The sequence below is a fragment of the Rhododendron vialii genome, chromosome 9a, assembly GCF_030253575.1.
Source record: "Rhododendron vialii isolate Sample 1 chromosome 9a, ASM3025357v1".
In the NCBI taxonomy this organism is placed as follows: Eukaryota; Viridiplantae; Streptophyta; class Magnoliopsida; order Ericales; family Ericaceae; genus Rhododendron; species Rhododendron vialii.
Window position 1 is genome coordinate 37118116 of NC_080565.1, and position 12834 is coordinate 37130949.

At 38.9% G+C, this 12834-nt stretch overlaps 3 protein-coding genes and 1 long non-coding RNA gene across 5 annotated transcripts in view; 2 read left to right on the forward strand and 2 right to left on the reverse strand.

Moving 5' to 3' along the window:
- The window catches only part of LOC131301762 (clathrin heavy chain 1-like), a 14249-nt gene extending 12972 nt beyond the window's left edge, over positions 1 to 1277 (forward strand). The window contains exons 28-30 of the mRNA XM_058328171.1: positions 110 to 232; positions 512 to 622; positions 765 to 1277. Of these exons, the coding sequence (XP_058184154.1) occupies positions 110 to 232; positions 512 to 622; positions 765 to 920 (390 nt within the window). The 3' untranslated portion in view covers positions 921 to 1277. The remainder of the gene's footprint in view (positions 1 to 109; positions 233 to 511; positions 623 to 764) is intronic.
- A 1047-nt stretch (positions 1278 to 2324) lies between these two features.
- LOC131301438 (uncharacterized) lies at positions 2325 to 5166 on the forward strand. 2 transcript variants are annotated; one of them, XM_058327738.1, is made up of 2 exons: positions 2325 to 2524; positions 4269 to 5166. In XM_058327738.1, the coding sequence occupies exons 1-2, from the start codon at positions 2483 to 2485 to the stop codon at positions 4953 to 4955; spliced, it is 729 nt and encodes a 242-aa protein (XP_058183721.1). In that variant the 5' UTR covers positions 2325 to 2482; the 3' UTR covers positions 4956 to 5166. The 2 variants fall into 2 exon arrangements, with proteins under 2 accessions (XP_058183721.1, XP_058183720.1); XM_058327737.1 differs by having other exon boundaries at positions 2339 to 2524; positions 4263 to 5166.
- A 2843-nt stretch (positions 5167 to 8009) lies between these two features.
- LOC131300734 (RING-H2 finger protein ATL66) lies at positions 8010 to 9169 on the reverse strand. Its single transcript, XM_058326700.1, has one exon. It carries the CDS (start codon positions 8986 to 8988, stop codon positions 8524 to 8526), a length of 465 nt encoding a protein of 154 aa, XP_058182683.1. The 5' UTR covers positions 8989 to 9169; the 3' UTR covers positions 8010 to 8523.
- A 2517-nt stretch (positions 9170 to 11686) lies between these two features.
- Positions 11687 to 12834, reverse strand: LOC131301353 (uncharacterized). The gene is made up of 2 exons (XR_009191269.1): positions 12586 to 12834; positions 11687 to 12135 (listed from the first exon to the last, which is right to left on the reverse strand). It is a non-coding gene; the product is annotated as an uncharacterized LOC131301353 (long non-coding RNA).

Consider the following 12834-nt stretch of genomic DNA (forward strand, 5'->3'; position numbering starts at 1 on the left):
TTTATCCGTGGAAAACTTTAACATGTACCTTTGCAGTTAGAAGTTTAAACTGCTAGACTTTCTTGAGTTATAGTGGGTTTGTAGTACTAACTTCGGTGTGCTTTCGCAGGGAAAGAAAGAATGCTTTGCATCATGCCTCTTTGTTTGTTATGATTTACTTCGCGCCGATGTGGTTCTTGAACTTGCCTGGATGAACAATATGATCGACTTCGCCTTCCCATATCTGTTACAGGTGATTTGCTTGTTTTCTTGCAAGTAATTCGAACACAATGAATGCATAGGTAGATAAATTTATTTGTTCCAGTGTCCATATGTCACTTTTTCGTGCTTGACTTGTCTTTGGTTCATCTACGTTTAAGTCCCTTTACTTGATGTGGCTTGGGTTTGTGAGGAGCTACCCTCGTAAGCCTGAGCTCTGCGACGGTGTAATCTGTTTTCATGGAGCTGGTTTGCTCGTTGACCTCTTTTTGCGCATTTGAGGTTGCCTTCTAACGTTTCTCATATTTTGCAGTTTCTCCGTGAGTACACGGGCAAGGTTGATGAATTAATTAAGGACAAACTAGAGGCTCTTATTGAAGTTAAGGCTAAAGAGAAGGAAGAGAAGGACATAATGGCACAACAGGTTTTTGCTTTGAGCACTTCATTCATCTTTATGATGTTTCTATCTTTCACTCGTTTTTTTTGCCCTTCATCCATGCTATAATAGCTTTCGATTGAAGCAAAATTTATTTAATTCTTGTTCTATGATTTGTTGTTTCTTGCAGAATATGTATGCACAGTTGCTTCCTCTTGCTTTGCCTGCACCCCCAATGCCTGGAATGGGTGGCGGAGGTATGGGCTATGGACCCCCACCCCCCATGGGCGGAATGGGGATGCCTCCAATGCCACCATTCGGTATGCCATCAATGGGCTCCTACTGATTACGGTGATTGTTGTATTGGAAATTAGCAGCGAATGACGTGGAAAGGGGAAACTTGCAGTTGGGGTTTTTTGCCTTTTTCGTGGATTTTCACCTTCTCTCTTTCTTCCCACTTGTTCTCTTCGAAAGAAGTTTCATCTGATGAAGTCGGATTTGGAAATGTTGTTCAGTTTTTGTTCTGCTTTCCAGTCACAGGATGTCGATATTTTCCTCCTTTGTAATATTCTTTTGGTAGCAGAGGCATTTTTTCGCAGCTGGTAGGCGGCAAGGTTGTACTATAGGTTAACATTTTCGCACTCACATTTTCAAATGGTCGATATGTTTGTGTTAATGGTTTTGCATTCCCATTTTTGAATCATGCTACTTTCCAATGGATGGCTTTTGATTATGGTTTCACTTTGACCTTTTTGTTTATCTAGTAGTATCATTTTGTGTTGTGGCTTTTCTACCGTGCGAGTAAATTTTGTTCCGGCCTCAACATCCTCTGCCACTTCAGAAAAATGAAATTTAACAATCCATCTATCTGTGTAAACTGGTTTTCAATTTCGCTTATGTTAACTACTCGTTTTAGTTTTTATCATTCTCACGACATTTTAATCTTGAAATTTTTAACTTTTTGTTAATTTGACCTAACATTTTAAACACCATTTGGTTAAATTGGTTTTATTTCTTCCCGTGTGTCAAACGAGAACAACACTTGCTGAAAAGCGTGCTGGGAACTAATATAGGATGAGATTAGGATGGTAGTAAAAAATGTAAAGAACACTCGTATACGAAAATTGACAATGCGACCCCGTGTGGTGATTCTCGTGTTTAAAGGAAATGCTTTGGGAGCTAATTATTTTCTACAGTAGCATTTTAGGTTATAATGAGAACCAGTAAAACATATTTGGATGATTTGTGCAAAATAGATATTATAAATGAATTTTGTGATTGAAATTAAAAAATCAGAATTTAGAAAGCTCATCCAAAATGATTTTTGAATTCAACATTTCTCCAATACATTTCTCATTATTCTTTTTGATTAAATTACAAACACAAAAAATAAAGGGCGCTGCTATTCGCAGTCTTTTATTTTCTCCCATAACCCCTTAAAAATTTCTAATTATACTCGACTATTAGTTATCGAAATTGAAATATATTTTCGCAGTTTTTTATTTTCAACAGCTATTTACCGAAAATGTATGTTTGACAGTTGTTTACCGAAAGTTGAACATATTTTCGACATGTAGTTACTGAAATATAATATTGTTTTCAACAGTTATTTACCGAAATGTTATGTATGATTTTCAACAATCATTTACCGAAATGTAGTGGGTTATGGTAGAAAATAAAGGGCTGCGAATAGCAGCGTCCAAAATAAAAAAAAGATATATTAATCTATAATAATCCCATAATTAGGGGACTCTCAAACAGAGCTTGAGACCCCAGTGAGTAGCCAATTGGCCTGCGTCTCATCTCAATTCTCAAACGATCTGTTCCTCCATTTACTGCCACAAACGCCTCTCTCTCTCTCTCTCTCTCTCTCTCTCTTAATGGTTGGGCCGTAGACGACTCCAATCTATGGCAGTTTCTTCGAATTCAGTCGTCGTCCTCAATCCCTCGGTATGTCTCCACTGCACTTCAGACTTCCATCTCTTCATTCATATCTGAATTATTCACTTTACTTAAAAGTTCATTCATTTCATTGTTAGCTTAGGTACAAATATCTGCTTTGCTCAAAAGTGAAATCCAAATTTACGAGTGGCGGAACCCACTGGATGTAAGAATTCGGGAAATATTTTTTAATTTTGAAATCTGTTCCTTGTTGCATTTAGCGGGTATGTATTTGTTCAGACATGGGTGAACTGTGTTGATTGCATTTTCGGGGTTTTTGAGGTTGAGGTTTCTAAATTTCTCGGTGTTCGATTTGGGTCGAGTGAAAACTGGTGTGAGCCGTGGATGTACTCAACTACGCAATTGAAACCACGTAAAAGTCTTTGTGTCCTGTGTTCTTATTTCTCTGTTCTTGATTATTATTTGGGCGTTGTGTTTCAATGTTTGTTGGTTTGGCCGATTTCTGATTCTCTGAATACTTTGGAGAGATTAGTCATTGATTGATACAAAATTGGATATATATATATATTTTTTTTCACTTTTATGCCTTGTAGGAACTTCCACAACCTTGTCTTGCCCACTTAGAAGAATAAGAAAGTATCAATCGAAGTCCAAAATCTTCAAAATACCTCTTTGGAAACATAAAAAATCTGTATTTGCAAAAATATCATGGATGAGGTTTACTATCTGCTGCTGAAGCTTGAATCAGCTACTGAATAGTTTGTAAATTGCTTCTTCCTTAACCTTCTACCTGTTTGCGCGTTGTTTGAATTGTAATCGCGCTACAGGTGAAATATCCTCAGTTTAGATTGTTAAGAATAGTTTAGTACGCTGTCAAAGATTTTCAAATGTGTTTGGAAGTGTGAATTGGCCTCTGCTCCATTCTTGTGCATAGCCGGTGATTCAGATATCTGCCGTTTTTTTAATCCCCTAAGAGAATACGACCAGATTCTTTTGTTTTTGAGCTGAAGACTTTGTGCGATTTGAAGATTCGTACATTTTCTATCAGCTTTTGTTTTTTTGATCCGCTTTTGTTTATTGCTATGATTTGTCTGTTTGATTCCAAGGGGCAGCTTTCAAGATAAGCTATTTATTTGTTGAAGAGAAACAATACGCTATTGACACGTTTACTATTTCTGAAGCATATTATCAAAATGACTATCACGGCTTGATCTTTGATTTACAACATGAGTTCGTAACCTCCATGCACATAAGCCCCTCAAGCCTGTTACGGCTTTACATTACTGGCAACTGAATTCCTGTTTCTTCATTGTTAGTGTTTAAATGTGGCTGAAATTGCATGAAGATGTAACTAAATGCAGCTATGCAAGATCTCAGGGTCCCTCTTTTACCATAATAATGATGACTGAGGTCCATTTAGGGATTTTATGGAATGATTTGAACAGAGAAGTTCCACCCAGATCTGGACACAAATGTGTTTGCAACTGTCCGATGCTCGTGAGTTCCATATGAATCGGACAGTTTCTAACACATTTGTGTTGGAATTTTTGTCCATGTATCCTTGTCCTTAGCACTGCTCTTTAATAACCTAGCTTTGGAAACTTATCTAGTGCAGCATTAAATAGCTATACTTATGTAGCTCAATGCTACTAAAACTAAAATGAAGGGGGAACTCACAATGTATCTGATTTTAGTTTTTGTCGTCGTTTTCTCTTGTCATGTATTTATAACTGACTCCAATTCCATTCGGCTATTTTGTTCTTGCTAAGTGTTGCTCTATTTGAAGCTGCAGACCAAGTATTTTCATGTCCCAAAATCTGGCACTAGAGCTTCCATACTAAATGCCAACCATTTTGCATATCCCTTGGTGATGGTCGGATTAAGACATAAAAACTCCAAGAAAAGGGGATTATGCCTTTTAGTTGCAGATGGTGATCGGATCGCAATAGATGCCATTGATAAGGGTCCTGCAAATGCTGAAACATCAGATTCTGATGTACGCTCTTCATCACTGGACTCCCCAGTAGGAAATAGCCAGTTTCAAACAAGTTCCGAAACTGTGTCCGAGGATTCAAATGGGTCTGTTGTTTCCTCAAATCAGAAACAGGAGGCAACTTCTGTCAACACGAAATCTGGCGTGAAAAGATCTTCACTAACAGCTAGAGAGAAACTAAGGGCGGCCCGTGTACTCAGTCGTTACACTGAATCAAAGGCTTCTAATAAAGCACCCCTTGGAAGCAAAGTTTTGGAGGCTCTAAGAGAGAGTGACAAAGGGAAAAAGAAATCTCGCCTTCCGGAAGCCCCTACGAACATGTTAGATGACTCCAAACGGGGAATGCCAAAGCCGGGTTGGACTTTTGAGTTTCCGGGAGGTATTGACGTGTTTTTCATTGCCGTTTCGTTTGTACTTATCAGCACCCTGATGTTTGCAACGACTTATTTCGTGTGGAAGGTTGGCGCAATCCATTTTAACGAATAGTAGGAGGGTAACGAGGTTTTGTCTTCTTTCTGGTGAGAAACAGGCTATTTCAATTGTAGTCTGCTTAATTACTTACCGATGCTGTTTAGTCTCACAACTGGGAGTTTAAATATATTCTTTCAGTTCAAGTATAATGGTTTTTGTACAGAAATTAGATTGGGCCACGATAATATGTCATGATTCAATAATGATTTTGTTCTTTTTTCTTGAACGCTTTTGTTGAAGCGCTTACTCCCACCGGCAATGAACTTCAATTCGGACATTGCATTTGGAGATAGATGTTCTTGAAATATCGCATGTATGATTGTATTCTACATGCTGTATTGTTCCATCTATCAATACGGGCATAAGAGATTGGATTCTTGCTTGAGCATATTTATTTCGTCATCCTTTTTATCTTGTGCTTTGTAGTTAATGGTTTCAGTTCTGATCTTGATGCTTGCTAAATTTTGCAATGAAAATTTCTCTTGTATTTTTGCTATTTTCCTATTCTGTTGAATATGTTTGCACGTCTAGAAACGAGAAGTAAGATGAATGCATCGGATGGATAACAGGGGCATTGAGAGGGGCTTCAAAAGGCAGAATGCCTTGGCCAGATACCATCCGTTTCGCAGAAGAGTAACGAGTCTTCAACGGTTTCCGCTTCTGGACATTCGGACTAGCATAGATGGCAGAAAAGAACCCGTCCGAAGATCACTGCGAGGTAGAGTGGAGGAAATGAAATGAAAAATCGCAAGTTGCGATAGCATAGGTGACGACTGAAATTCTTCCTCCCTTTTCCGTCAGTAGTTAACTGGTTGTGCCTTCGGATGGCTTTCGCCAGTCTTGTTACCTCTTGCCTTCTCTCTAGGCCACCTCTTTACTTCTGTTTCTAATTTCTTGCAAAGCAATTCGGATTTCCTCTAAACACACTCCCACACCAGGAGAACGGTGATTCGTGTTCGTTTTGGGTCTCTAAAACCAAATCCCTTTCTGCTCACAGCCCTCAATGAGTTTTTTTTCCCCCTGATTATGACTCTCATTTTTCAATTTATCTCTCTTCCCCAAAACCTTCCTTAACATTCAAACCAAACAAGGACTCTCCAGCGGCCAAGTTAAGAGTCCATCGAATTAAGATCCTCGTGATGCTTTTTTTAGTTGCTTAGGTGTTCCACATGTGACGCAAACTTCACGGTTCTATTTGACGATCTGAGCCTTTCATTTTGTAGGTCTCGATCTAAAAAAAAAACTCCTTGTTGGACATCGACAATCATCTAAACCAAGCATATTTGTCACAAGAGTAATATGCAGTCTGATTCTAACACTGTTTATTTCTTCTCTTTGGACAAATATGATTTGATCAATATTTGCTGATGTCCGATCATCTTGATTTTTCGCATGGACAATCAAAATTTACAAATTAAATGGCTCAAATTGTCAAAAATGAAACTGTGTTGGATTCCATTTCGTGTCACAGAAGAAACCAAATGAGTAAATCTCCACCATACCTTTCTCTGAGTCGATTATATCAATAGAGAAGGACTTAACATAGACGATGACAACATTCGTTAAGTTTGAGTGTATACAGAATAGAGATTGAATTATCATATCAAATAAAAAGAAAATATGGAAACTGGAATAGGGAAAAGGGGGAAGATTTAGGATCCTAAGTCCGTTCTTGTTGGCTTCTTCTTGTTTTATTATTTTATTAATTGTTCCTCTCTCTCTCTCTCTCTCTCTTCTCTCACCTGTGTATACACCCATGCATAAACCAGACTACCAGAGCATGAAGCTCCATTCCCCTTCCCCCAGTGCTTTGATTTGGACGAAGAATACCACGAATCAATTGAGTTATTAACTGAAATAGCCCACCAATCCCACGATTAAAACAGATCTCACGAATGCTAACTGAAATTTATAGCCAAAGAATCCCACGAACCATTATCAACTGAATAATCTTTCGTTCACCATTTCGGTCTGGTGGAAAGAATCTCTGGGAAGAGGCTTCCGGCGACAAAAGAGATGAAAAAATGAAAAGAAAATTGATATTTTAATACAAAATAGACAAAATAGATAGTATTAATGTACTGTTGAAAAATATATGAGTAGATAAGATAAAAAATATTTACTGTTCACTGGCATTTTTGGCTATGCACTAATGTACATGCTCTTTTGTTAGTTTGCTTTTGTTTCTTGATCATTATAGTTGTTAGTGTTTTGAACCCTTTCGCCTATGATTCAATAAGGCCGTTGTGCTCCAACGGCTCATTATCCACTCCAGCTGTACCTTCCTTCCCATTCGAATCATTTCACAGTGTGACTTTTCAATGTCGATTCTTACAAGCAAGCACTCGGCTTAAAGCCCTTCCCCTCCCGCGGCCATTAGACCGAAGGTAGGCAGGTTGATTCCATTCCTGAAGGCTTTTTTTAATACCTGATCTACGCCCCTTCTGATCTACGAGCACCCTTGCCCGCTCTTGTTCATTTCATAAGATGGTGACTAAGCGATTGGTAGATTTTTTTGGTCTAATTTACGGGAGTACAAGACGACTACCACTCATGGAAGTGTACATAGTACATGAATGATGCTAGGAATAACAATCACTTAGACCCTATTCGTTTTGAGTAAGTCTACAGTTACCGATCGGGAAATCCCGATTGGAATCCCGACGCCCCGTCGGGCACTCTTCAGCCACCGGAAGGTCGATTCGATCCGTCCAATAATTCTGAAAAAAAAAACCGAGTGGGCTTGCGCGAGAATAAACGGCATCCGACGTGTGTAAGTGGCCGATCCAAGCACTCCATTTTTGTGTTTGGATCGGCCAAAAACGGAGTGTTTGGATCGGCTAAAAAAAGAGTGCTTGGATCGGCTACTTACACACGTCGGATGCCATTTATTCTAGCGAGAGCCCACTCGGTTTTTTTTTTTAGAATTATTAGACGGATCGGATCGGCCATCCGGTGGCCGGAGAGTGCCCGTAGGAGCGTCGGTATTCCGATCGGGATTTCCCGATCGGTAACTGTAGACTTTCTAATTCGATTTTAAGGAACATTTTTTAAAGTAACAAAAGAAAAGAGATAAATAAATTTTTTTATTGAAAACCGTGCTCCAGTTCTTCCAAACAAAGAAGGCCAAAAACGTTTATTACAAACTTAACAATCACTTACAAAAAGTACTCCACTTTAAAAATTTATTGCAAACTTTACATCAATCAAACAAAGTACATAACGACTCATCCAATTACAATTCGACAGCTGTCAATGAACGAATAAAAGGTTCTAATCAAATCAAACAAACAGTGTAATCCCCCAACAAAACAAAACAAAAACTGATTTTCACAAAACACTTTTTACTGGTGTTTTACTTTTAATGTGAAGTTACTAATTATTACTAGTAACTTCATGAACAAAATGAAACGTCATCAGTAAAAAGTGGGACGCGAATATCAAAATTCAATAAAAATAATGCTCATTTTGACGCTCCACTTTTATACGCAGACGTTTTATTTTTAACGTTATTTCATATACAAAATAGAGCGTGAAAATCAACTTCCAACAAAAAAAAGAAAGTATATGCAAACTGACCGAGTTAAACAGGGGAGTCAACTCGGAGAGAAGATCGGCAGAGCGGACAACTCGGCTGCGAACTCAGCCACTTATCAACACACTCGGAGTGAAAACAATGCCTGCAATTCGGCAACACCTTTACTTTCTCACCAACTCCAAACACTCCTAGGCATATACAGCACTCCGATTCAGCGACGCTCTTCGTATCGGACGACGACGTGTGCAACACGATTGGAAAGCTCTTAATCGTGGAGGGATCGAGCCCACGGGGTCGAGACGGCGGCGCGTGGGTTGATGATGAGGTGTGGGGGGCGGCGTGGTGGAGGTGGCGGTAGCGGCAGCGGGTGTAGAGGAAGAGGAAGGTGATTAGGAGGAGGATGGCGAAGAGGACGGCGGCGAAGAGGAAAGTGCGGCCGCGTATTTGGAAGTCGTGGTCGTCGAAGTCTATGTAGCGCCAGTGGAAGGACTCGGGCTCGTGAGCTTCCATTGATGGGGTTACTGTTGGAATTTTGGATTGTGTTTGACGGCGGCGATGGTGGAGGGGTTAGGTGGCGGTGACGACGGTGGCATGGCGGTGGGGAAGTGGATTGGGAGGTGAAGTGAGTGGATAGGGTCTGAGATTTTGTATGCTTCGGGGACAAACATGTTTGGGGGGATCTACTATCTAAGCTTACGTATTTTTAGGGGTTGTTCGGTTAAATATGTTCGGTTAAATAAATTAAGAGGTTTATTGATATTTTATTTAAATTTTTTTTTTGTATTTGTTAATTTTTTGTTAATTATTTTTGAGGATTATTGCTTCGTCTGACGAGAGGAATTTAAAAGTAAAAAAACTATAATCAAATCTTATTTTTTTTGAATAAAGACAAAAATAAACTAATTTTTTCCTCTTTATTAATTTTTTTTTTGATTTCGATTGTAATTTTTTTTACTTTTTATATTCCTCTCGTCAATCAATAATCTCCAAAAGATTGACAAAAATATAATAAATGTGAATTTTTTTTAATAAAGATAAATAAAAAAAAACCGATTGGCTTATTTAACCGAATAATGTCACTTTCCATTTTTGTTCTCAATTCTCAATCAATTAGAGATATGCAAACTATTTGAATCGAGCCGAGTTTTATAGTAATGTTTAAGTTTGTTAGCTAAGTTTTCAAACAAACTTGATCCAAGCTCAAGTTTAATGAAAATTTAATGAGCCAAGCTCGAGCCGAGTTTGTATAGGTTTGACTCGAGCTCGAACTTGTTTATGAGCCTTAACAAATAAAAAATACGGTCAAGTTCAAGTTTGACTCTTATATTAAACGAGCCTATAATTGAGGCTCAAGTTCAGTTTATTTACCACATGAATCAAACTCGAACGAGCCTCTTGAACAGTTCACGATTGGTCAGAATCACTTGCAGCCCTATTGTCGATAGATACTTTCACATTGATAATACATACTTTCGCTTTCGCTCCCGCTCCCGCTTATGTGAACTAGAGTTGGATTGTAATAGTGGAGTAATACATTAAAGACACGTCACATAATATGCATATAATCATCACCAAATATCATCATCTTTAGGTTAAATTATTGTGAAGTGGTTACATTAAGAAGTTGCAACTGAAGCGCGTTGAAAGCGTGGTGGAATCTGAGCTTAGGAAAGTTCCTGTGAAACATCCTTTGCAACACAACAAAAAAAAAAAAAAAACCCTTTGTATCTAAAAGTGCAGGAATACATTATCATGGATTTCTATTTGAGAAAATCTTATTTACGGCTGTTCTGTAAAGCAGAAGAAGTTACGGAGCTCAATCGCGATCGTTCAAAATGTTTTTGGACGATCCGGATTGAAAATCAATTATGACCAGTAATGATTGATTGTGATTCACTTTTTCTCAGAAATTTTTTATTAAAATCTAGACCATTCAAAATCGAAATAGACGTGTGAGATTGAACAGCTCATGCTCACGGAGGTTCCGCGAAAAAGACACTACTCTCTTTGTATTTAGATGAGATGGTGGAAAGACTAAAAGATACTTTTCCAAAAGATGTGTCAAAAAAAGTCGTAAAAGATGCTTTCAAAAGAAGTTTATTTAAATACGTTATAGGAGAATAGTTTGAAGCGATAAGCATACGAGACTAGGACAGTGTCACTTGAGGGTTTGTTCGATCTATAACTTCAAGTTTTTAAAATTAATTAATTATTGAGGTGTCACATAAATTGATCCGAATACTCAATTATCAAAATAATAAAAATGAGGCATATTAGAGTATACCATTAGTTCCAATTAAGTTATGAAGACAAAATTACAGTCATTTTAAGGTTATTATATAATATCATATAAATATCGGTACAAAAAATGACAAAAGTTTTTAATTGTATTCTCATTGGACTATTTTGACTCATTTTCCAATTTTCTAGCTACTATGGGATCGAAATATTGAGAATCTTCAATCATGATTGCGACATGACAAATCTCAATTGAATGCTAGCTGAATTTAGCAGGCAATAAAGATATTTTCATATGAGGATTGGAGAATTGGGTCCACCACAGCTCGCATTTTCTTGGATGGAAATTGTAAGTGTCGAATGGCTTTTAATGAATGCAATTTGGGTTTTTGTTAAAAAAACAAAAAAAAACACAAATAAATTGGCATTTTTTAAGAATTAAAATCCTCTCATGTAATTCCTTAATCAATCATAATTTTCTTAGGAGAGTTGAATATAACCATTACCATTTCTTTTTAAATTCTGACCATAGGTTTTTTCTGAGATAGCATTCGTGAACTAATTTTTTATGGTCAGTGACAGACGCAAAATTTAAGTTCTCGGTGGGTGAACATTTTAGGAAAAAATTAGAACATATGAAAGATGGTGTCTACTAGGCCATTACATGCAAATCGCAGAAGAGGAAAAAAAAACTATCAAAATTATTATCATATATGTTTTTTATCAACCTATACAATTAAAAATCACGATCAAAAGGATAATAAATGTGATTTCTTTTTTGTTATTAAATCAACAAAATTTTTTTTTTTTTTTGCCATTTGTTAATCATAATCTACTTCATCCTAGGAGACTTGGGGAGGGGGATTGGTGTTTACGGAAATCAAACCCTGCCCATGTGCATAGAAGTGTAAGGGAGACACCAACTGCACTCTACCCCGGTTTCACTGTTGGGGATGCCCCTGTTGTTCAATGACGAGGTGTCCTCGCCGGTTTCACTGTTGGGTGAACCGGATCTAGCCTAACGGCGTTGGGAGGAGTTCTTGCTGTTGGAGGCCGTGGCGGTTGTGGGGTGGAGGGGTGGCGTAGACCTGGGTGTTGTAGGTGGTTGTAGCTCTGTTTTTATCTAACGTTTTGTTTGTTGCAGGTTCCTCCAAAAATCAATTGACATAGTAGCTGGGTGGTCGGAGATGGTGGTGCTGTCTGGGTCATTGCCGAGGTCATGGTCCTCGACGGAAGGGTGTTGCTGATCGTCTTTTGCGTGCTGATTTCGGTCGGCGATCGTCCAGTGGTGCTCCGACGGCGACGAGGGCGGTTTTGGTGAGACTTGCCAGGATTCTTGTCTTTTTCTTCATTCTCTTTTTTTTCGGCCCCCCACCCTGGTTTGGCTGCCCAATTTCTGTTTCTCCGCAATTTTGTCACCTCTGCTGTAACACCCCGTCCCACATCGGAAGTCTACATGGATGATCTTGGACATATAACAAACCTTGTGGGCTACTACTAATTCCTTGTGCTTAAGCTTTTGGGCAATGTGGATCAAAATCAGGGTACTGGGCCAGTGGTCTGCTCGGGGCATTACAAGTGGTATCAGAGCCATCCATGTGCACGACCATGTGGGCCTTGGAATTTGGTTTGATTTAGTTGTTGGTTTGATTTGTATTGATGATTATAGTGCTCAACCCCTCGCGAGGGCGCGAGGTTATAAAGTTGGGGAGATTGTAACACCCCGTCCCACATTGGAAGTCTACATGGACGATATTGGCATATAACAAACCTTGTGGGCTACTACTATTACCTTGTGCTTAAGCTTTTGGGCCATGTTGTGTGGATCAAAATCAGGGTACTGGGTCAGTGGTCTGCTCGGGGCGTTACATCTGCTCCCACCACGGCTTGCCGCTGACTCCGGTGTGCTCTTCACTGGTCGGATCTCTCCTGGGTTTTCTGACGTATGCCTAACGGTGTGAGTAGTGGCCTGTCAGCGTCGGTCTCCCGTTGGGTTCATTTCTCCGGTTGAGATTTTGAGGCAGTGGTTTGGGTCTTTGTGTTCGGTGCTTGTTTTTCCAGTGATGGTGGTGGTCGATGGTGGCCAGGTGGTGCTGGATTTGACGATCCGATGGTGTT

Coding starts and splice junctions, on each gene's coding strand:
- LOC131301438 (XM_058327737.1), top strand. CDS start 2,483: ATGGCAGTTTCTTCGAATTCAGTCGTCGTCCTCAATCCCTCG. Junction 2,525..4,262: donor TCGTCGTCCTCAATCCCTCG/GTATGTCTCCAC, acceptor CTCTATTTGAAG/CTGCAGACCAAGTATTTTCA.
- LOC131300734 (XM_058326700.1), bottom strand. CDS start 8,988: ATGGAAGCTCACGAGCCCGAGTCCTTCCACTGGCGCTACATAGACTTC.